We start from the raw sequence: 25,564 nt of genomic DNA on the forward strand, positions 1-25,564 counted from the left end.
AAATTTGTTAGTCTCTAAGGTGCCACAAGTACTCCTGTTCTTTTTGCGGATACAGACTAACACGGCTGCTACTCTGAAACCTGTTTAATCAGCTTCCTTTGTTTGGTCACAGATTTGAAAGCATAATATCGGTGATTGATTGTAATTCCTCATATGGTTCTAATACATACATTTTACAATGATATTAATCACCAATGTGCGTGCACTAGCTTTCATAAAAAACCTTACTTGATACACTCATATAATAAAGCAATATTGTATACAGTCAGTTGATTGATTTACTTATTTAAAATTCAGAACCCACGCAAAAGACTATCTTCCCACCCCCCATTACTAGGTTGAATGGTTTAACTCTTTATGTAAATGTGTCTTCATTGTCTCTGCCTAACAATCAGGCTGGTCAGCCAAGCAAATACACTTTCCATTGTTTAGGACAGAGTGGACTTAGGCATTCCTTGTCAAACACATTCCAATAATATAATTCTAGCAGGTTTCCATAACTCTTTGTACACATCCCATACATATATCATGCAAGAAATATTAATGATCAGTGAGTTTAGAATTTCAGTGATATGTGACATGCCACCTATTGTGTATGTTATGTATCATGACAAGAATATATTAGGTGTAGCGAGAACGTCAGGCCTGGCAGGAGTTGCTGACACAGAGTAGTGAATCATTAATGGGCATCTGTCACACACCCCTTGTTTGTTTCAGTAGATTGTGGAATTGTGTGTTAGCTTATTGCTGCCATCCCAAATCTCAGTGGATATGTTCATTCTCAAGAGTTATATACCTTAAGTTGCAAAATTTCTTGTAATTGCTATTTTTTCTATTCCATGCCTTCAGGAATCCCAGTGTAGTGTCCACTGTCTTCAAAAATCCTCATAATAATTTGTGGTGGTATACACGGAAAGTAAAGCATTAATAAGGGTTTACCATTGTCAGTCTCTTTCCAATCTGATATGTAAGATATTTGGTTTTCTGTATTCTGAACCAACATAATGAGTGAATTGAATTTTGTGTCTGAAATATAATTTTTTGTCTCCAGCTGCTCAAATGGAGTATTTAAAACTGTTGGGAGATGGTTGTTGGTTATTGCTATAATCTGTTGTGCCACCAAGACAGTATTTCATCGTCCCTGGCTTCTGCTATCACTTGCACATGGTGTGTTTATTCTTATATCTCACACCAGGTTACAGACCTGATACACACTTCTGTAATTTTGCAGTTTTCAGAGGAGTAAATGGTGTGAGTTTAGGTTTTAATACTTGGAGGAATGAGAGTTGGGGCTTCACACTCCTATAGCATTGCATGTTCTATGTGCCAAAACTTTCATGCCTTCTAAAAGTAATTTTCAACTTTTAATTAGGATTTTGCAATACATTCCACTATTATACAAATTTCATCTTCTATGTATTTACTTTGTAGTGCAAGCAAGCAGAAGCCAGGGCACTCATGATTTGAAGCATGTTCTATTTAGTATACTTATCTGGCTTGCATTCTTGCATGACTATAATAGCCCATGGGTAAAAAAATAATGACTTTTTGTTGTGCATATATAGTTCTTCGTGCACGTCCTTCCATTTTACAGTGATGGTTCGATTATTCTCTAAATGCAAAGAATGTGGGCAAAACACGATAAAAATCACAATTAAATGCCAATTTCTTTATTTTCTCTGTTACCTGATCATGGATATTATAGAAGCCTTGCTAAAATACTTTATAAAAGGAAAACAAAGAAATAAAGTAGAGGATTAAATTTTAGATCTATGCCTAATCACTGTTGTTTTAACAGATGTTTTATTCAAGTCTATGGATGCAGACTTGCCCTAAAGTGGATTTTTATGTAAGGTATACCAAAGCACTAGTGTTCATAACTTTGTATTTGAGATAAATCTAATCTTGAATACTACAGTGCGTAATTTTACTCCTGTGTAAATACTGCATGTTTTTTAAAAATATATATTTATTTATTTTTATAAATCAGCATAGTGAGAGAACCCATTGTTTCCAGGTGGTAGAATAAACTATCACCCAGAAGGTGAAAAATTCTGAATTGTTGAGATTACTGTCCATATGAGATAATTTTGGTGTTCATATTTCAGATCCATTATTCCAGCCAAAAATAACTTTTATTTTTTTTCTTTGTGTGTACACATTCTTATTTTGTACCAATTTTTACCACTTTTCTGTGGGCAAATGTTGTTGGAACTGGAGCTTTTACATCCTGAACACTTCCTTTCCAATTCAGGTTCACTTAGAATACTGGTTAATGTCTAGAAAAATGGAATAGACCTTTTTTTCTGAATATCATACAAATGTAAATAAAACAAGAGAATTCAATTCCCATATACCAACAAAGTCCTACCTTTTCAGCCTGAGAGCCACATGTTATTCTGAAAGGATCCAGAGGTTGCAGTTAGTACTTTGGGGCAGATTCTATGTTCTGTTCTGCTCACTTTGTACTCCTCAACTGGTGCAAGGAGAGCAGAAAGTTGGAGGACATAGAACTGTTGTAGCTGGTTCCTACTTCCACACATTCTCAATGAACAACATGTGCAGTGGGTATCATAGGCCAGGGGAGGCTAAGCCTCCCGTAACCCAGGCCGTGGCCCCGCCCGTGTTCCTCCCCAAGGCCACGCCTTTGCTCCCCCGTCCCCTGAAGCTGGTGGGGGCTCAGCTCCAGCCGGTGGCCTGAGGCTCAGGCCCATGCTCAGTGCTGGAGCTGGCACTCGAGGGGTTGGCCGGTTGGCAATTCGGGGCTCCTCTGGCCATGGGGGATGGGGGGAATACTCGGGACTCCTCCGGGCCAGGGGGGGGCTCAGGTGGGGGGGTGGATCCAGTGGATTAGCCTCCCCAAAGGGAGGGGTTCACCCTCCGCCCATGATGAACAGGGTGGGGAGAAGAAATAGGAGTTTAATGCCTGCTGGGGACCACCAGAGTGCAGAATGCAAACAAGATTATGTCACAAAACGTATTTGTGCTCGCTGTTGGGAAATTGACTCCTATATTGGTGTGCCTCACAGTTTGACTTGCTGCCACTGCAAACCATTACAGTACTGAATTGCAAGACTGATAGTTTGCCTTTGGAAGGTGGAGAGGACAAAGCAAGCTGTTCATTGAGAAGATGCAGCTATGTATTTCAGTTCTGTATGTGTGTGCATGCCCAGCGCACTGGAGCCAGAGAAATTTACCTAGTGGTACCCATAGAGAAGTGGCGCTCATGCCTTGTGGCTGTAGTCCTTCCCCTGGCTTCATGAGGTGGCGCCATCCCAACCCTTTCTCTGTTCCTTCTTATCGCCTGCAAGTGGAGTCAGAGCTGTGTGTGATCTCAACCTCACAACCTCTCACCTGGTTAGTTTTTTCTCTTGTGGTGTATATAAGTAGTAGTACCCTTAGTGTTAGAGTAGTTTGTTTCCCTTGGCAATGCCCTCACTGGGATTTAAACATTGTCCTTCATGTGGGGGAGCGAGCCCCAACAGTGATCCGCACATGTGCTGCTTGCTGTGTCTCAGTAAGGCCCATATCAAGGAGCATTGCACGATATGCAGATCATTTAAGAAACTGATTCAAGTGGCTCAGGATCTTCTCCTGAAGCAGCATCTGCTCAAAAAGGCCAGGCGGTGTGCTTCAGTAAAACACCCTCATTGGGTCAGATATCGCCCTTGGGCTCAGAGTGCTGCCATTACACATTCCAGAACATATGCCTCCCTGAAGAAAGAGAGGAGCCGTTCCCTGCTGAGTGCACCAAGAAAAAGGTCGCACAAGACCATTCAAGGCCACTCCAGGTCTTGGGATGACTCTTCCACCTCTCCCAGGAAAAATGAGCATGGAGGTGGTGCTGGCATGCAGGATGGCGCGGGTACCTCTAACCTTTCCACAGTACCTAGTAGGGAGGTTAGAAACCCTGTACCATTGACTCCCCTGTACCGTAGATGTCAATTCTATCTTTTGGTCATCTGTTAAGTCTGGTACTGACAAGGGAGATGCTGGGGTACCAATTGTTTCCACATCAGCAGCATATTAAGCAGGTATAGACCTCCTCTGCCTTTCGATCCTGACCTTTCTTCTGGTGCAGGACATTGCCAGGGCTGTGTCAACTATAGCCCCTTCAATTGAATGAGCCAGCGAACACTCGGGTCTGTTTGCACTCCACCCCAATGTTCCCCTTCCACAGGTTGTGGAAATAGGGCTCGTTCTGGAATCAGAATGGGGGACCTTGGTACCAGGAATCTCCTCGGCACTGCTGCATTCAGCACCACAAATGTTTTCATGGTGGCTTTTACAGCCCTTGACATCAGTACCATCAGATACTCTAGTACCACTGTTCCCTTTGGGACATACACTGCTTCCCACATCAGCATGTTCCGTACTGACAGTACAGGATCCATCAGCAGTGCCTCTTCGATCCTCGTTCTGGGTGATGGATGAGTCTGACTGCATACTCACTCCTTCTGGTCTTGCTCCACTCTTACCTCAGGATCCCTAGGCTTCTCTATGTCTGAATCGGGGTCATCATCCTCCCACTCTCCATTACCCAACCAGCATCAAGGGCTGTCCATGGACAGTTCCGGTTACCGGGACTGGCGTGCATCTCATGGTCAGGACGGCGGTCCCTGGCCCAGCACCTACTGGCCTCCAATGCTTTATCAGTGGCCTCCATTGGATCCATGGGATGCTCCTTGGTTGCAGAGGTCTGCTATTTGTCTTGCTCAAAGGCGAGATTGCCAGCCAGTCCTGCGGTGGTGTCCGTCAATCCGCCGCAGGCCCAGTCACTGGTGGTCCTTCTCCGTGTGGAGCCTCCAGAGTCATCCCATCTGGGTCTGTCAGCCCTGGAGCAGAATCCAGCTTTGGCTAAGTTAAGAGCCTTGGCTTTGTCTCTGGACGATGCTGTGCTGCCTGGCTTCTCCACCCCTACTGGAGGATTTTAAGAAGTACTAAGACCTTTTGCAAAGTGCTATTTCCCTCGGTATCCAAACGGAGATATTGCAGGAAAACATCCATGAACTGGTGAACATTTTACAGCCAGCTGCCCCTGGGAAAATTGCCCTGCCTATCTATGATGCGCTCCTTGAACCGACTAAGGCCTCTGGAGCATGCCAGCTTTGGTACCCATGATGAAAGCGCTGTTTCATCCCCGTGTAGCCATTTGAGTGGTTTTACTCCCATCCAGCCCCAAATTCCCTAGTTGTAACTGCAATGAACGAGAGAGCCTGGCGGGGCAGGTTTAAGTCCACCTCCAAAGATAGGGACTCCTAAACAATTAGATCTAATGGGCAGGAAGATCTACCTTGCAGATGCATATTGCTAACCAGCAAGCCTTGTTGCCCAAGTATGGCTTTGTTAACTGGATAGCTATGTCAAAGTTCAGACCAGCAGCCCAAGGCCTCGTGCATAGGAGCTAAGACATCCTTGTAGTCCATGCTCTGCATTATGGACAGTTCGGCCAAGGAGACAGCCTCTGCGGTCACCATGAGGAAGGCTTCCTGGCTTCAGAATTAGGGTGTTGTCCCCAGTGTCCGGCAAGCCATTGAAGATTTGCCCTTCAATGGCCAAACACTGTTCTCGGACAAAACTGACAAGATGTTGCATTCCTACAAGGACTCTATATCTACCCGGCGGTCCTTGGTGGTGTACACGCCAGCAGTGAAGAGGCTGCACTACAGCAGCCAGCAGCAGTACCATCTGCAGCGCATGTTTGACCAGCCATTTCCTCTGGTCAAGGCAGAGCAATAGATCCCACAGGAGAAAGCAGTTGGGCTTGGGGTTTGAGCAGTTCACATGCCCTCCCCTGTCTCCTTCCAAGTGCCCATTTTGATTCCTCAGTCCAGTTGTTGCTTCTCCCTCCTCATCTTCATCCAGTTCCTCTCCACATATCCTCACCACCCTCCCCTCCCCATCCCTCTTTAGGTACCCCTGTCACAAGATAATGCTCCTCGAGCAGGTCCACGCTCTGTTGGTTTTGGGAATGGGGGAGGAGGTTTTACCTGAACACTGGGGTCATGGCTTCTACTCCCAGTACTTCCTGGTACCCCTCCCTTGGATTTGGAAAAGACCTATCCTCGACCTTCGTGGCCTCAACAAATATATCCAGTACATAACAATACCACCACAGTGTGTTATGTAAATAAACAAGGGGAAACACAAACAAGGTTGCTCTGCCTGGAGGCAATCAGTGACCGTTCTACATTGAGGAGAACATTACTCTGATAGCCATTCACTTGCCTGGGATTAGAATCATTTTGTGAACCATCTCAGCAGGTATTTTTCCCTAAGTCACAAATGGTCCCTGAAAATAAGGGTCCTCCAGGTCACAGTTTTGGGCATCCTGACGATCAACCTGTTCACTACAGAAGACAACAGGAAATGTCATCTGTTCTGCTCTCAAGGGGAGCTCAGTCCAGGCCCCCTGTCAGACGCATTCCACCGCAGTTGGCAGTCAACTCTCCTGTACACCTTTCCCCCAATCCTGATCATCCCTCAGGTCATCCTCAAACTTAAGGCAGATCAGGACAACTTATTCTTGTTGCCCCGGCGTGGCTAAGACGGTGCTGGTTCTCTAACCTTCTCACTCTCTGTTCAGCCTCCCTTATCGCTTCATTTACATCTTGAGGTGCTTAGTCACAATCACAGTGGCACTTTGCATCCCATTCTCAGCTCCCAGCATCCCATGGCATGGCTGCTTCATGGCTGAATGAAGAGGAAGAGCAGTGTTCGGCGTCTGTCCAGCAAGTCCTGCTCAACAGTAGAAAGTCCTCTAACAGAATAGCCTACTCAGCTAAATAAAAGCCGTTTTCAGTGTGGTCATTAGCCAGTGGAATTCAACCGACACTGGCTTCTATCCAGGACATCTTGGAGTATCTGCTACATCTTCAGACGTTGGTGCTTGCACTTAGTTCATTGGAAATGCATCTGGCAGTGATATTGTCATTTCATCCCTCTGTTCAGGGAAGATTAGTCTTCTCTGATGCCATGGTAACAAGGTTCTTAAAAGGACTTCTTTGTCTACATCTCCTGGTCAAACAGCCGTTTCCCCAGTGGAACCTAACCACAGTCCTGGCAGCTCTGATGGGTCCTCCACTTGAGCCGCTAGCATCTTGCCCCTTTCCACTGTAGTGCCAGAAAACTGCTTTCCTGGTAGCGATAACATCTGCAAAGGAGTGTGTGTGAGCTGCAGGATCTAAGGACAGAGCTTCCTTATAAACAGTTCTCCAAAAACAAGGTGACTTTATGACCACATCCAAAATTTGTGTCTAAAGTTGTCTTAGTTTCATTTGAACCAGGAGCTATATTTGTTTTTTCCTAAGCTGCATTCATCTCCACTTGAGCATTGTCTCCATATCTTAGATATCAGGCCTTTTATCTGGACAGAACTAAACAGTTTCATGTTTTGCCTTTATTGTTTGTCTTGTATGCAGGCCTCATAGAATATCAGGGTTGGAAGGAGGTCATCTAATCCAACCCCCTGTTCAAAGCAGGATCAATCCCCAGACAGATTTTTGCCCCAGATCCCTAAATGGCCCCCTCAAGGATTGAACTCACAACTCTGGGTTTAGCAGGCCAATGCTCAAACCACTGAGCTATCCCTCCCCCATGAATGGTCAAACTGTCTATTTGCAGATGATCTCCAAATGGATAACATCCTGCATCAAAACGGCATATGAAATAGCCTCAGCTATGCCCCCCCTCACTGGGTGCGAGCTCATTTTACAAGGGCACAAGCAACATGCATATCATTTCTCAGTGTATTCTTTTCTGCATTGGACATTTGAAGGACTGCTATGTGGTTGTCGATACTACATTAATGAACCATTACACTCTAACCTCATCTTCCAGGGTGGATGCAGGCTTTGGTAGAGCGATCCTGCAGTCCTTGTTTATGTAGACTCAGAGCCTTGCCTCCTGGGGGTGGGTACAGTTTGTGAGTCACCTAAGTGGAAAACACAGCTGCAACAACTCGAAGAAGAAGAAACGGTTGCTTATGGTAACTCTGGTTCTTTGAGATGTGATTCTGATGTGTATTCCACAACCCACCCTGTGTTCCCTCTGCATTGGAATCTTGTGTTCAGTGCAAAGGAACTGAGGGAGGGCTGCCTCATGTAGCCAGTGGGGGGGCTATGGCCACAAGTCACGAGCGCCACCCCTCTATATGTACTGGGAGGCAAATTTCTCCTACTCAGGTTTGCTGGGCGCACACGCATCGAAATGGAATACACAGCTGCATTGTATCTCAAAGAACCACAGTTACAGTAAGTAACCGTTTCTTTCTCCTTTCCAGCTGCTAAGAGGGTAAAGCTTTACATTTCAGACAGTTGTTAGAAGATCCAAAAGATGGAGCCTCCTTTTCCAGCAGCTGGTAGTTTGAGTAGGGGTTGGACTTCTCATTGTGTTGTCACTGAAGCTTCCTACCCTTATTTCTATACCTGCATATGGCTACTAGGTGTCCGTGAATTTTCTCAAGCTCTGTTCTGTTTTAATTACTATATATTTAAGGTCCTGGATGAAGTTCTGAAATTACTATAAAAGTCAGTTTCAAATGGCATAGTCCCCGACATCACCTCACCCCCCTCAAAACAGCCACATTTCTAAGACTAATCAATATTGAACTGGTTTTTTTTTTTTTGTGTGGACTTTTCAAGACTCTGTAGATCCGTGGTTCTCAACCAGCATCCCAATCAGCACACATCTGCACCCCTGTGACATCCGCAGGGCCATACAGGTAGTATATATATTGTGTGGATATGGCCCACATAACACAGAAAGAGCTGCACATGCAGCCCTCAATGGTAAATAGGTTGAGAACCACTGTTCTACATTATACATTCTTTTGAGCAGGCACTGTCTTCCTTGTAAGACAATTTGGCCCTGATCCTAATTTGTTCCTCTGTTCAAAAATGAGTGCTATCAATAAAATCCCACAGAGAAGAGAAAGGTGATAGGCTGCAGATTTAAATTGAAGACCACAAGTAATGCCAGAGAGAAAATCCCAATCTGGAATCCATGCAGCATTTGAGTCCTTAAAACCAACAGCAGCAAAAAAAAATAAAATTATGCCTATTAAAAAGTGAGAGAGATGGATAAGACATTGGCAACCATAAAATGGTGAAAAGATTCCAGACCTTACCGTTCTAGCGGCAATGATTGAGAGAGATGTTAGTCCTACCAATGCAGAGAAGATATGTGCTAAAATATTCCAAGATTCTGGGAACCTTTTTTTTTTTTAAGTGTTTTTTAATTTAAAAATCCATTTTATGGTAAGTAACATATAAAATCTTTAATCCTATACTTTCCAGATTTGTCAGAAATTCTTCTTATACCTGATATTAAGCATACCAATTTCTAATAAATTAGTTACTCCAGTCAAAAGTTAGAGAGGATAGAAAACAGAACTTAGAATTGGGGGCTAGGGGGTGTGGGAAGCTAGCCTCTCCTTAACTGTGGAACCTTTACTGGTGGTGTCATACTGAATATGTTTGATTTAATAAAAATACCGTGCCTTCCTTTGATTGTTCCTCCCTATTTCTTTGTACCTTAGCAGATTTTTTTTTCAATCTTGAAACCTGGAACCAGTGTAGTAAATTGAGGTATTACTTAACATATACTGTGTCAGTATGTATTGTGAAATTTCCTCTGTTACTCGAAGAGAAACATTAGTAACAGATTTATAAGTGACTGTTTCTTTTTGTGAATCTGGGTTTAATGCTAACGTTTTGTGCAAGGTAGTGGAAGCAGTTGTGAGGTAAACATGATGAGTAATCTGGACCTGAAAGCAGAACAGATTATGTCATTAAAACAAGCTCTTAATTTAAAGATCTATTTAATTAGATTGGAAGCAAGAGAAATTCCACACTCTTAATTACATTCAGGAAATATCATTAAATTGTCTGAGAAAGTCGTCTTTGGAGACGTCGTCCTGAATCCTTAGTTTAAGTATCTCTACCTCTGAAGAATCTGTTGAAGGTTAATTCTTGGTCACATATTTAAATAATAAAAATAAAGCCTTTTCATGATTAACTCTGGCCTGGAATCCTTACATGCTTATCTCTTTTGGGTCAGAGGAAATATGAAAGTACATTGGAGATTTTAAATTGGAACATTGAAGGCAACCAGCAACTTGTCTAAGCCTTGTTGTATGTAGATGTTCTGGGCAACTGGCTAAGGTAATGCTTAGTTATCTGGTGTAACAGATACTCATTGTTAATTATACAAAACTACAGTACACTCAAGTTTAAAGGCATAATAATAACCATATGTATCAAATCTCTTGAACCATTACATGATGACTTCACAATGTAAGATTACCAGACTGTGAAAAGCGTAATTTTATAAGTCTGTATCAGATATGTGTGTTTGCTCAGAGTATACTGCACAAGTAAATAGAAAATCCAAAGTGTAAAAAAATGTAAATTTCCCAGTTTTAAAGAAACGTCAAAATGCCTACAACACCACTGAAAACAAAAATTTTAAAGATTTTTTTCATAACACTTTATTTTCTGCAGGATCTACATTTCCTTTTAATAAATAATTGTGGCATAGTGAATGGCTTGGAAGAAATCAATAATGGAATACTGTATATTGAGCTTTTCACCTTTACTTAGTTTATACCATAGCCATGAGACAGATGTTTTTTGGTTGTCAGTTGGATTTTTGTTTTCTGAAGACAATGTATTAAGAACAGGCATAGTCTCCAATCTCTAAATATCTATCAAATAACTTACCTCAGACTTTTATTACACAACTCAGTTAATATAAAAGGTCCAAGTCACATATATGATAGTAAAAACCTAGTCAACAGTGTCCTGCTTTTTAAAATGTTATACGTTTGTGAATTATAGAAATACATTATTCACCTACATATATTTGTAATATTGTAGCTAAAAATACTTGAGTTTAGCATTTTGATTTCTTCTTTAACAGTTGATGTTACTACTAATACAAAAACAGCAGTCTGGGGAAAATGTATATTGCCATATAGCCCAGAACAATGGCAACTGCAGTACAGAAAATGACATTTGAATGACATTCTGATAACCAGCACTAACCATCTGGTTATGCTGACCCTTTCCAATCAGAAGCTGGAAATTAAAAATGGCCTCTTCCCTCTGTTTTTTTGCAAATGCTACTTAACTCCAGAAAGGTGATTTACCCACCTGTCCCAATGTTCTCCTAAATTTACCATGTGGTTTTGCTCAGTGAATGATGTCCCCCATTCTGCACTTTGGGAGGCAAGTATATGGCTAAATGTATGTGTGTTCTCTTGCAGCAATGGACACAAATGCCACTTGTTAGCGTTTATGAGGTTTCCTTTTTAGTTTCAAAATCGATGTTCCGTGAGTACACCAAGTGCTGGTGAGCTAATATCATTCAGGGAGGTGGATACAACTTAATTTAACAAACATCCATCCATTTTAGTACACAAAATATTTGGGACAATCATATTTGTCAGACAACCAAACTTGATACACACATTGCCCTTGGAATAATCACTTTAAAATTGTTTTTCTAGCATACTAAATGATACGGAGGGGAAATTGGTTCCCTGGTCTTAAACATTTTTATTAAGCTTCTTTTTAAAGTAATGCTTTTATGGTGTATTGTTGTGAATAGCGTAATGGGTTAATACTCTAGCCTGTTGATGCTGAAGGTTTAAGTTAATCTGTATTTGGCACAAATATAAGGGTTTTAGTCCATGTTGTTTCCACATTATTTATCCATGCTACAAAACCATCTCTCTGCTAGCAATCCTTGGGGAACACCTGGTACAACAGAATATACTTCTAGTCCAGCTGAAATAGTGTGGTAGTTTTACATTTCATTAAGGGCTTGTAAATGCTTAGAAATGTTGTAAATCTAAACTATGGAGGTTTCTAGTGACAGAATTCTAGAAAATATAATTCAGGACCATGAAACAAAGAAGATCTGGTATCCAGCCTGTCTAAGAGAAAATAAATCTCACAAACATACTCAGTTACTTTTGATAAACTTAGTCAGAACATGTCAACTGTACCTATGTTAGTATGAAAAAGATTGTCTGTAGCTTCTTCTCTTTTCATCTGTAGCTTTCCTATTATCTCCTTGCATTAATTTTAATCTTTTTAATATTTCAGTCACGTAGTGTGGACAAGCAACACGCTGTAGTTAACTATGATGCCTCTACAGATGAACACTTGGTGAAGGATTTGGGCAGCCTAAATGGGGTAAGTTAACAAATCCAAGATGGCTTCCTCAGACATGTAGGATATATCTTTTTTTTCTTTGAAAACAAACAGATAATTAACAAATAATCATGAAGTTCTTGTAATGCAAATGGGGAGAACAGCTAAAGAAAATGTTTTTATTCCCTGCTACTATGGAACATTTAAAAGGGGGCAAAGTCAAATGTTACAGTAATACGAGAGCATGACTGTGTTAAATTAAAGTTGAAGTAGAGAAACTTCGGAAGAATAAAAATGAACATGGTGTAAGTATTTGTACAGCATATATCGCAGTGGGTTCCTGGTCCATGACTAGGGCTCTTAGGCACTATGTTAATACAAATAATAAAAGTACTTCTGTAGCATTTCAGACATACAGAAGCAACAAATCTCTAGTTGAATAGGTCCGTATATAAGCATACTAATAAGGTGGTATCACACTCTCTAAAATTTTAGTGCTGGGGAAAGCATACTTACTGTAGGAAATCGTGTTTAGCCTGTTAATAGTGCATTGGAATCCTTTTTCCTCTTTTTTTCTGGGAAAAAAGCATATGTTATACATGTATGTGAAAAAAGTTATCCAATAGTTGATTTCATATAAAATTATTTTCCCATAGTTTTTGTAATTTGTCTTTGCTATTTTAGCATATCTTCTTTTTTCACTGTAATTTATCTGTGAATATCATGTAATAAATGTCAAGTTAGTGGATAGAAAATCTATAATATAGTAAAGAGGCAATAAAGTTCTCAAGAGCAGAACTGTTCATAAAAAGCTTCATATGATCTTTTACGTTTTAAGGCACTTCTAGGGATTGCATTTGCAACCTGCTGGGTAAGCTTTCACCTTTTTGTAAGTGTGTTAAATATATTAGTGTACGTCGTAGTTTATTTTAAAGTTTAGCGACTGTCATATTTTAGTAGTCCTTTTAGACATTACCATATTAACTTTATATAGACTGTAGTCGTGACTGAATTAAAGAATGTGGAGTATAAAACCTGTTTATATTACAGTAGAACCTCAGTTACATACGTCTCGGGAATGGAGATTGTTCATAACTCTGAAATGTTCGTAACTCTGAACAAAACGTTATGGTTCTTTCAAAAGTTTACAACTGAACATTGACTTAATACAGCTTTGAAACTTTACTATGCAGAAGAAAAATGCTTCTTTTAACTATCTTAATTTAAATGAAACAAGCACAGAAACAGTTACCTTACCTTGTCAAATCTTTTTAAAACTTTTCCTTTTTTTTCAGTAGTTTATATTTAACACAATACTATATTGTTTTTATGTCTCTGCTATACCTGATTATGTACTTCCAGTTCCAAATGAGGTGTGTGGTTGACTGGTCAGTTCATAACTCAGGTGTTCGCAACTCTGAGGTTCTACTGTATATTTAAAAAAACGTGTTCAGCTGTGACTCCTGGGACTGTACTTAGTGAAAATGCCATCTCTTCACTGCACTTCAATTCCTGTAATATTTGACAAGCTAAATCAGTATTGCCCATGTGTTTACTGATAGTCTTTGGTTCGATTTTTTGTTTTAATCTCCCCAGCATCATGCCTCAGACATTCTGTGATAGCTCACCCAACATGCAAAGGATACATATCAAAGGATTCCTTATTTTCCCAAAGTTAGGGTAGAGAATATTAGGTCATATGAATGTAGTCCTTACATTTTTACCCATCTCTTCCTTCTGAACCTCGCCCGTTTTCTGCTAAACCTGATGCCCGTAGCTCATAATTTTCGCTGACATCACAATGTCATGCATCAGCCAAACAACAAAAGTTGCTGGGCAGCGTATACAGTAACTTCACACCTTTCACAGAACTAAAAAATTGAACATTGCCTTGGTACACACATCACAACCTAATTTCATTTATGTGCTAACAAAATGATCCCAGCTAGTAACATACTGGATGCTTTAAAAGGGTCAATTTCCTAAAGCTGAAAACAAGTATGAGCAAAATAGAATGGGAGGAGAAATTTAAGACCAGTTCGAACAATTTCAGATCCTTGCTTATGTTTAGGGTGTTTTGTCTTTTTTTTTATTTTATTTTATTTTAAAAAGGGGGTAATTCCTTGCTTGGCTCCCCTTTTTAGTCGGCCCAGATGGCATAGCTCAACCAACTTCTGTGCAGTTTTTTATTCTATTTTAAATGACAGTCTTTGTAGTCTACTGTAGAGAGGTCATGCTGAGGTGTAAGGAAAGTTAAGGAGGGATTTGCCAAACCCAATGGTGTCCATGCAAGCCCAAATGGGTGGGTAACAGAATGGATAAGAGGCTGCCACCTCTGTTCTGGTAGTGGAGCCTGAGGTGTTTTGTGGGACTTCTGCTCTCATGAGCCTTCATTGGTCTCTTTACCATGAGAATTACTGTGTTCGTATGAATACAGAGAATTGTTGCTTTGGTTCCAGACATGCAAAAACAGCCCTGTTCAGTAAACTTAACACAAACAGCATAGGCTGTGCTGGGGGTCACCCCATTTGCCCTGTCCTCTTCCTTCTTCACATACTTGGCCAGTAACTCTACTGTGATCTCCGTAGTTTGACAGTGACACCATGGTCAGCAAGGCATTTAGACATCCAATCATAAAAAAAGTTTCCCAAATTAGTTCAGCTGAGACTCAATTTTATTGTCAGACAAATATTCATTGTACTTCACTAGTATGATTGCTTCTTTTGTGCCATACTCCAAAAATAGTTTAACAGTGATCACAAAGAAGCAGGTGCTGGTGAGAAACCACTTGCAAGAGACTTGCATAGGTAAGGGGCTTCTGAGAATATTGACCTTGAACTAACAGAGTGCAAAAACTTGACCAGAAGGGTCACTTGAGTGGTGGTGGCTTGAGCACTGTTAGATGGTAATGGGCGCTGTTAGAGCAGCACTTGCTGTCTATCTTGGATATGTCCACATGTGGTCAGACTGTTACTACTCCATCCTTAGAGGTTTTTAAGGCCCAGCTTGACAAAGCCCTGGCTGGGATGATTTTGTTGGTGTTGGTCCTGCTTTGAGCAGGGGGTTGGACTAGATGACCTCCTGAGGTCAGTTCCAAACCTAATCTTCTATGATTCTACTCATTATGCCATAGGTGGCCAAACCGTGGCTCTTTTACAGTTAAAGTGCATCTCTCGGAGCCTCCCATGCCTTCCCCATTCTCCACCTACCAGACTCTTTGGGAGAGCTCGGGGCTTATGCCCTGCAGTGGAGTTGTGGGGTTCTAGGGGCTTCTGCCCAGCAGGGAGTGGGGGTCTTAAGGCATCAGCAAGAGAGGGGTTGAAACCCTGAGCACCGGCAGGTGTGCCCCAAGGGGGCTGGAGCCCCGAGACCCCACAATGCCACATTTCAGAAGCCCCTAGCCCCACCACCCCACCGCAGGGTTGAAGCCGCAAGCCCAGGCTCTCGAACTTCTGAAGATTGTAGTATGCGGCTTGAAGGGTCAGTAAGTTTGGCCATCCCTGCATTATGCAATAATCTGAGTTTATCTCCCTTCTGGAAATAATTTGTATTACTCGTTTGTGTAAATTAGGATATATTTTCGGTTACAACTTTGGCTGTTGAATCCCCACTATACAAGGGGTGCTGTTGTCTGGTACTACGATACACTTTGGTCTCTGGGATTAAGCCTTCTACTTACTGCAAAAAGTCTGTGCCAATGAGTGACCCTCATTCCAGATGCCTAAAGTGCCTCCTTGTGGGTCACATTTGAGTGCCACGTCTTCAGAGGATTGAAAAAGGACAAAAAGGGATTGAGGGATGAGACTGCGTCACTTCCTCCTGGAAGCTGCTCTGCATCCACCTTCTGCACCTTCCCACTCAGGGCAGGTACCAAATACTTTCCCCTTGAATAGGAGTGCCTCTCCAGACATTGCATCAGAAAGTCATCAATTAACCCCTTTTCCAGTGCCAAGAAAGAAGCACAAAGCATTGGAATGGCATTCCTCGAAGGAGCCAACCTACTTTGGAAGGTCCAGCTCCCCAGTACCATCGACTAATAAACACTGAGGAGGTAAAATGTTACCTGGAAAGATGACCCACTTCTTCTCTTCAGGAGTTGTCGGCAGTAGTACCTGAGCCATTGGACCAACTCCCACTGCAGTGCCAACCTCTTTGATGCAACAATAGCAGCATCAAGGAAATATCTTGGTACTGATGATGCCAGAGGGGACACCGCAACACAGGACCAGCTCTGCATCTCAGTCTGAGAACCTCCGGTGGCGCTGGAGACACACCAGCTGGTACTGGTTCCTGCTTAGGCTGTGTCTACAGACTTACTTTTAAGAGAAATTCAGCCCTTGGTACCATGTGCCGCTACGTCTTCAGACTGTCCAGCACTTCCTTGCTCAGTACAGTACAGGGTAAACCCAGCATGCTGTCCCTGGTACCAACATTTTCAGAGAGATGCCACCTCACCTTGACATCAACTGGTGCAGCTCCTCCATGGTCAGGGGATTCAGGGTCCTCCTCGGAGTCTGAGGTAAGTTTTGATGACCCTCACATCTGCAATAGAAGATGATACTCACCTTCATAATGAGGATTCCACTCCTGGTACCCATCAGATTTCCTGAGATCAGATCAGAGACTCAGATCCTTGGAGTGGTTGTGGCTGGGGTCCTGTGCCTTACCAACTGCCTTACTGGAACCAATTGGGCTTGCCTCCCATTACCAGATATCCTGATTCTTTATATAGATCCCCAACAGACATTGGGCTGGTTCCCAGGAGGAAACCAATGATGATGATGCCAGTACCAAGCAGGAACCTCAATTTGAGCCTCAGATTTTGGAATCTCAATCCACCTCAGTACAAGACGCTCATACTCAACTTTCTCTGCATGTCTCATCATCACCTGACAAGGATGTGGTGCTGAGGATTGTTCTCCTGTCCAGGACAACTACAGGGCCTCAGGGCCTACCAGGAGTTACTAACAAAAATAGCTACCTCTCTTGGCATTCAGGTTTAAGTGGTTCAGGAGAGTTTCCATAGGCAGGTGGACGACATACTGTATTCGGTAGGATTTTTTTCAAGTGGATCTACCTATAAATGAAGGCACTGTGAAACCTACAAAATCTTTGTGGCAAATGCCATCCTTTGCCTCCAACTACTAAGAGGAGTAAGAGAAGGTACCATGTCCCTTTGCAGGGCTTTGGACATTTTTACACCCACCCTTTGTCCTATTCCTTAGTTGTTTCAGCAGTGAATGAAAGAGCATGTCAGGGATGGCCTTTTATCCTAAAGGACAAAGGCACAAAGAGACTAGACCTTTTTGGTAGTTGGTCGTAGCTGCCCTACATTTTTGTATCTCTAAACAACAAGACTTACTGGCCAAATAGGACTTCTCCCTCTATGACAATGGGTTCAATGGGGTTCTTAGACAGGTTGCCAGTGAATGCCTGGCAGAAATTCCAGTCCATCTTGGAATGTGGGAAACTGGTGTCTAGGACCTCTGATAGCTGTTTTAGATTGGGCAGATTTGGTAGACAGAGCCATGGCATCTGGAATAACTAAGCAGAGGTGTTCATGGCTTCAATCATCAGGTCTCCTGCAGGAGGTCCAGCAGATTATCCAGGATCTCCTCTTTGAAGATCCTTCCCTCTTCTCACAGAAGACGGATGAAAAGCACCTAAGTCTCAAAGATTTGAGGGCCATGCTGAAATCATTGGGAATTTATACTCCTTTCCCTAAAAGAAAACAGTTCCACCCTCAGTGTCTCCAGAGATACCTGCTCTTCTCACCTATGCAGCCTCACCACTTCAGGAAAAGTGTGGGGGAGGGGGGCATACAGGATAACTCCACCTCCTCAGTTTTCTTCCATGATGCATTTTTCAACACAGTCTGGAAATTGCAAAGCAGCCTGTTTGATTCTCTTGTTGAGGTCCGAGTACTAGATCATTACGTGCTAGTTTCTGTCTCCCCTGTTTTCTTCCCCAGTAGGTTATTCTACTTCCATGAGCTTGGGTCCATATGATCACAGATTGATGGGTTCTTAGTACTCTGGATCAGGGATAAACACTGCAGTTTATTTCCATCCTTCCCACCTGCCTTCCCTGTCTCTCTTCAACAAGCACTCTCACAAGGTTGTCCTCCTCCAGCAGGTCCAGTCTCTCCTCCGTTTGGGATCTATAGAGAAGGCCCCCACTCTCCGCTGAGAGAAATGTTTCTATTCATGTTACTTCCTTATCCCAAAGGCCTTAACCATATCTCCAACCCATCTAAACCAGTGAAATTTGCATAGGTAAAGCAAATAAGGATTCTCATGGTCACTCTAGCCTCCATAATCCCCTTCCTGGATTCTCGTGGCTGGTAGGTTACCCTCGGCTTTTCATGTGGCTATCCATCAAAGCCACAAGAGTTTCCTATGATTTCTAGTCAACAGCACCCATTATCAGTTTACAGTCTTGCCCGTTGAACTGTCTGCTGCTACCCAAGTATTTCCAAAATCCATGTCAATAGTGGCTATATTCCTGGTAAAAGTGCTTTATAGCTTAGTTGTGTACATTTGCTTGTGGAGAATACCTGTGCTTAAAAATTTCCAATAAGAGTGCAGGTTCTTCTTCCAGTGATGTCCCTGTGGGTGCTCAACTGTAGGTGCGGCAGCGCCCCCTGCACCTGGGATCGAAGATCTTCATCAGCAGTGCCTGTCAGACTGCACATGCTTACCTCCCCCACCACCACTGTGAGTGGGACGTATATATAGTGCTGTGCAATCTGACCACCCCACAGTTCCTTATCTACTGCCTTTGGTCAGGGACAGAATCTGCAGAATCTTAGTAGATAGTTCCTTACCTGTCAGTTTTAGGCCTGGTCTACACTAGGGGGATGGGATCGATCTAAGATACGCAACTTCAGCTACGAGAATAGCGTAGCTGAAGTCGACGTATCTCAGATCGACTTAGAATCACTTACTTCGCGTCCTCGCGGCGCGGGATTGACGGCCGCGGCTCCCCCGTTGACTTTGCTTCCGCCTCTCGCCGAGCTGGAGTTCAGCAGTCGACGGGAGAGCGATTGGGGATCGATTTATCGCATCTACACTACACGCAATCAATTGATCCCCGATAGATCGATCGCTACCCGTGATCCAGCGGGTAGTGTAGACGTACCCTTAGTGTAGTTATTACTACTTCTCCTCCTTCTCCTTTTCTCTTTGAAAGAAGTACTTTTTTGTTTTCGCTTTACTTTTATAGTTATTCCATAGATGAAGTTCTTAGAGTGCTTGATCATGTCAATTCCATGTTAGGTGTGGGCGTGCCATATGCACCGCTGCCAGAGATTTTTCCCCTAGTGGTATCTATAGAGTCGGCTCTGGCACCCTCTGGAGTGCCGACTCATGCACCGGTACATGAGGCGCCGCCGGCCCTGCACCGTCTCAGTTCCTTCTTACTGCCCATGATGGCTGCTAGAACAGCGCTTTTGCTTCAGCAAACCTCTAATGATTTCTTCTGATTCCTGTTGTAAACAGTTGTTAGTAGTTTTTGTTACAGTTAAGTATTGTATAGTTTCTCACTATTAGTTAGTCCCCTTACGGGACATTGTTCCCGGGATGGGGCATGCCCCGGGCTTCAAACCATGTGCGGTGTGTGCTAAGCCCATGCCGGTCAGCCACCCTCACTCCAGCTGCTTTAACTGTTTCAGGGAAGCCCACGTTCATGGTAAGTGCACGATTTGCAGGGGCTTCTGCTGCAAACCCAAAAGGAAAGGGACATTAGAGTTAAAGCTATCCTGATGGAAGCTGCGCTGAGATCGATGTCCGACCCAAGTCGGCCAGACTCGGCACTGAACATGTCTGCCTCAGTGTTCTTCCAGCACTGTGTCCTCCTCGGCACCATTCAACATCCCCCGCACCAAGAAATAGATAAAAGAAGCGCACCAAGATAGGGTGCTCCCTGGTGCCCGCAGGGAATACGAAAGACTTAGAAAGAGAGTTGTGACCCGCATCAGGCCTCTCTGTCCTGCAGAGGTGTGCAACCTCACCAGCCCAGTCCGGGACCCGCCCCGTGCACTCGTCAAAGATGTACCACATCTTAGGGCTCAGTCCATGCCTGAGGCCTTCCAGACAGCTAAGGACCTCATGGCTTTGCTGGTCCTGCCTACACCCCGTAATCGGCAGTCGGTTACCAAACTAGCTAAGATAGTTGTCTCATGGGGCAAACCTGCTTTAGTGTCCCCACAGTGTTCCCCTACATGGCGCCGGCTACCATATCTGAGTGCATCCCAAACCTCAAGATAGCATTCCCCAGCTGGCTAGCAATGGTCACTGTCCCCCAGGAGCCGATCACCTGAGCCCCAGCACCATGCTTCCAACTCTAGACGTTGGTTGCCGGAACCCAGTTATTGGTCCCCGGAGTGGCACCAATCTCCTGAGCAGAGACGACGCTCGCCAGAGTCTCGACGATGATCCCCGGACTCCTGGCACCGATTACCAGTCTCCCATAGCCAGTCCCCGGAGCATCACTCCCCAGCAGCCTATCATAGCCATTTAGAAGTGTGCCTCGGGTGCGCTCCCATAATCTTCCTACAAGGAATCCTCATTGGATTCCGAGACCGCGCCCCTGCAAAAGAGGCACCATCACCGGCATACCAACTGGATGTGGGCACCGTTCCGCCCATGGGCCTGTGGCCCCTGAGTCAATGGCCAGTCCAATGGCAATGCTGGAATCCATGGGGGTTCTCTGTGGTCCTGAGACATTTCTCCCATCCAACTTTGGTGGAGGTGTCCGAGAGGTGTGCCATGATCCCTCCCCCCTCCCCGCCCCCGCCTGGCGCTTCCAAGGCTCACGGGGTCCCCTTTGAACCATTAGCTTCATGTTCATTGCTGCTTCTCTTATGGAAGGTTTTCTTCCTGGTCGTAATCACTTCGGCCCGCAGACTCTCTGAAATTACAGCACTCGCTTCCAAACCACCCTATATGGTATTCTGTACAAAGACAAGTCCAACTGCAGCCCCACCCTGCCTTCTTGCTGAAAGTGGTGTTGCAGTTCCACAATAATCAGGATATATTCCTGCCTGTATTCTTCCCAAAGCCTCATAAATCCAGCAAGGAATGCAGGCTACATACCCTGGAAGCTAGATGGGCGTTGGCCTTCTACTTCGAGAGGACCAAGCCTTTTCTCAGTAGCAGACAAGATGAAAGGCTGGCCGGTTTCCTCCCAGAGGATCTCCTCGTGGATAACCACCTGCATCAGGTTCTGCTGTGAGCAAGAAGGGATGTCACTGCCAGCTGTCGTGACCACCCTTTCCAACAGAGCTCAAGCTTTGTCAGCAGCCTTCCTTGTGCAGGTACTAATACAGGACATCTGCAGAGCCGTGACCTGGTCTTCAGTCCACACCTTCGCGTCCCATTACGCCGTTACCCAGCAAACCAAGGATGATGTAAGCTCTGGTAGAGCAGTGTTGCAAGCCGCAAGACTGTGAACACTGAGCCCACCTCCAGGGATACTGCTTGTGAGTCACCTAATATGGAATCAGCAGGAGCAAGCACTTGAAGAAGAAAAAATGGTTACCTACCTTTCATAACTGTTGTTCAGGATGTTTTGCACATGTCCATTCCATGACCCACCTTCCTACCCCACTGTTGGAGTTGATGGCAAGAAGGAACTGAGATCGTGCAGGGCCAGCAGTGCCTTATATACCGGCGCATGAGCACAGCACTCCAGAGGATGCCAGAGCTGATCCTACGGATACCACTAGAGGAAAAATCTCCAGCAGTGTTGTATGCAGTGCACGCACACCTAACATGGAATGGACATGAGCAACACAGCTCGAAGAACACCAGTTACGAAAGGTAGGTAAGCATTTTTTCTTGCCACCAGGATTGGCAAAAACAGATATTTTTGTGTTCATTTCTCATGAAAGACACTTAAGTACCATGCTGACATGCAATCTTATGAAAAACTAGACAGAGAAATGGCTTCTTTGCTTAATTCTGGCAGCCAGAAAAGGTTCCAGTAACATTTTGGGGAAGGAGTTTCATTTCTGTATTCTCAGGAAAAGTGCAAGTTTCATCCAAAATTAGATTTAAGTGGACAAAACAAATATTTGAAGATTCAAATTCCGGGCATACATTAATAGTTCAAGAATTTTGTGGGTGGTTTTTTTTGGGAGGTGGGGGCTCCCAAGATGCTTACATCCATTTAAGTTGTGCCATCCCATTACAAAATCATGTAATTATAGATGCCTCCAGTTTAGAATATGGTGGTCACCTAAGCCATCTTTGAATATAATATATTATAATATAATTTCTTCTGGACATCAGAAGAAATTAGTTTTCATATGGACATAATCAATTAAACAATTCTCCTGGCACTGAAAGCCTTTCTTTCTAAGATTAAAGATTAGTCTTTGCAGAACTAGACAAGTAGTGCCACAGCAATGCAGTACTTCTGACTCCATGCCATTTCATGTCCAGTCCTCATTTAATTTTTTCACAAAAGAGTCAGTTAACATTCTTAAAATAACTCCAAAACTGAACATCTCTATGGATTGGATAAACAAGGCTACCAGGAAAAAAATATTTGAGGGAACAGCATATTGTAGTAATGAACAATTCCAGTACATACTACTAATAAGATTAAAATGGTAATAAGCTTTACAAGGTTAGTCTGATTATACCACCCTGATTTGCTGGCTCTAATATTTCACTTTCTTCTTGAAATACTTTGTTAGGCATGTAATAGCTCTACACAATTGTTTAATTCACCAATAGGATCATGCATCATTAACCAGTAATGTTAATTATGTAGTGCTGCAACCTCTTATGCAAAATTAGATTGGTACTGGAAGTTTTACATTTTGAAGTATAACAATATCTGTTTTCTCCTTTTTATTTTGTAGACGTTTGTGAATGATGTGAGGATTCCTGAACAGACATACATTACTCTGAAGCTTGAAGATAAATTGAGATTTGGCTATGATATCCTTGCTATAAAAACGTACAGCTATTTGCAATGCATTTTTCTTGTGAAAGTATATTAGCTCTTCTTAGTTTAACTGATCATAAAGTGATCTGATTTACATGCTTTTCATATTTCTTTAGTATTTATTAGAAGTAAATCTGCAGCATATATTCCTTTGCCCATTAAGAAAATATGAATTGGCGAGAACCAATTTTAGAAGTAGTTTTAGAAGTATTATGCCCAGTGGCAAATCAAGAATGGACTAAGGAATGTTCTCTGAAAAACAAGGGCTAAAGTAAGAACTTTAGACAGCTAAAATGTTGCTGAATGTTACAAGTTCCCGCTAGTATCAGATATTAGCTGTGCTGCTGAAAGTACCATGCCCATCTTAATAATACTCCGTGCATTTCAGTGAAATGTTAGTGAACAGCAGCAGTAACATAGAGAAGGTGAAGAATCAGTAGCGAACAGCTATATGTGCACATTGAGGAAGACAATGCTGGTTACTTAGTGAATGCTGATAAATACCTTGTAACTGGCACAATATTTCATATAAATGCTTTAAACTCTAATTCAAAGAGAAATATGGAATTAATTTGTGCTGGTTGTTACGGTCAATGTCTCTGGTGAGGTTTTCATAAAGGAACTAGGAAGAACATAATCAGCCCAACTCCAGAGAGAAAATCAACTTCTCCTACACTGAGTGGAACAAAATTTCCTGTCTCTATGTATGTTGCCCATCAAGAGGGAGATGAACAACAAGACTTACATATGGTAAAAGTGAGATTAAGCAATGTGAAATGTACACCCAAAAATATCCTCATTTTAAGTCAGTTTGGTGGGCTGGTGGTTTTCCAGTTTGTATAATGAAATCGCAATAACCGCCTTTGGCATCTCCATGTGTCAGAACCTAGTATGGGAGGTGGTAAATAATCACATTGCCCAGCTTTGCAAGAATCTGTTACATGCCTTCTCAGCTTTTCCAATGCTCCCTAGAACCATACAAAAGGATAGGAAGAATAGAGCAGTCATGTTACCCTTTGTCTTTCTAGCTAAAGAGGTTTGCTTAACCTAACAACGGACCTTCCAGTGTCTCTATCTCATAGAGAAGGTTTGCTACTGGAAAAACCATTCCTTCGTCCAGGACCAGACAGCTTCAAAATGGACACTTCAATGAAATGATTATCATCACTCTCATGGACCTGAAACAGAAGTTAACACAGAAAACTTCTTCTCTTGGCTGGTGCAAACTCAGTGTTAAAGAACTGAAACATAGCCTTGAGTTCCTCCAGGAGGGCCTTAATGTGGATGTATGAATGTCCCAGCAAAAGGGTGAAATCTCTGTAATGTATAGAGGTACAGTATAATGCTATAAGTGTAATGTTAATAGCCTGTTCAAGAAAAGTAAGTTTTGTGTAAATTCCAACATTAAATGCTTCCTTAGGGCAACAACCCATATTCCAGCCTCAAAAAGTCAGCACACGACCTTGGAATCTCTCATTCAGCTCCTTACTGCACTATCCAGATTGAACTCCTTCAGGAGCTATCATTTCACTTCTTATCTATTAAAGTAGACCTCTGGATAGCTGCTGTCTCCAATCAGATGAGTTTTGAAATCCGAATGTTTCTCCAGTGAAACCCTGTATTGTATTTTTAATTCAGACAGGTAGTCTTCACAATTCATTCATTCCCAAAGTAAATTCAAGAAATATTCCTCCTTCTGTTAAACATCAAAATCCAGTAGTTAGGAGCACTGACAATCTGAGTACTCATGTTACCTGTATTGAGATCTGCTGGGCAGCTTCATGGCCATCCGTAAATTCAGCATATTGGTCATTCAGTCTTTAGTCAATTTCATTTTTGGAAAAAGTCTTCTTCACACCGTAGTGGTCAGATGAAGGAGGGTAAATAAATACCTCATTTTAGATGTCCATGTTTAAAGGATGAATTTGCGTCCTACCCTGGAGGTGCAATCCTGTGAATATCCGGTTGTAATGGATCTGTGGACTTGAGCATGATGAAGAATACAAAAACGTATGTGTGCCTATCAGAAATGCCCTTTTTTTGAGTAATAAGTTCCACAGATCTGGTCTGTACTGCAAACAAATAGATAATCCAGAATAGAGATGGAAATTTACATCCAAAGATTTTGGGTTTGTTTCATTAGGGGACATTGCCCATGCTCTGCAGTAATATAAATTGTGCTTTTTCTTCTAAGTATAGTTAACACAATCTGTAATTTAAGAAAGTACAATTGATTTATCCTGCCTGTGGAAGATGTCATAACTGGAGCTAACTTCAGGGGGCTAGGACGTTACCTTGCAGACAAAGACTGACTCTTGTTTTAGCCCCACGCTCCAAGTAGACTATAGTACCCTGTGGACCTCACTAATTGAGAAAAAAGAGAACTTTCAATTAAGCACAGATAAATTTTCCAATTCTAGACACCGCGCTAAATGTTAGTACACCTCTAC

At 42.8% G+C, this 25,564-nt stretch overlaps 1 protein-coding gene across 1 annotated transcript in view; it reads left to right on the forward strand.

Annotated features, from left to right (window-relative positions):
- Positions 1-25,564, forward strand: part of CEP170 (centrosomal protein 170) — a 193,791-nt gene that overhangs the window by 59,536 nt on the left and 108,691 nt on the right. The window contains exons 3-5 of the mRNA XM_029911038.1: positions 12,111-12,200; positions 23,029-23,160; positions 24,197-24,400. Coding sequence (XP_029766898.1) covers positions 12,111-12,200; positions 23,029-23,160; positions 24,197-24,400 — 426 coding nt within the window. The remainder of the gene's footprint in view (positions 1-12,110; positions 12,201-23,028; positions 23,161-24,196; positions 24,401-25,564) is intronic.

This window comes from Terrapene carolina, unplaced genomic scaffold (genome assembly GCF_002925995.2).
Source record: "Terrapene carolina triunguis isolate 2854851 unplaced genomic scaffold, T_m_triunguis-2.0 Scaffold85, whole genome shotgun sequence".
NCBI lineage: Eukaryota > Metazoa > Chordata > Testudines > Emydidae > Terrapene > Terrapene triunguis.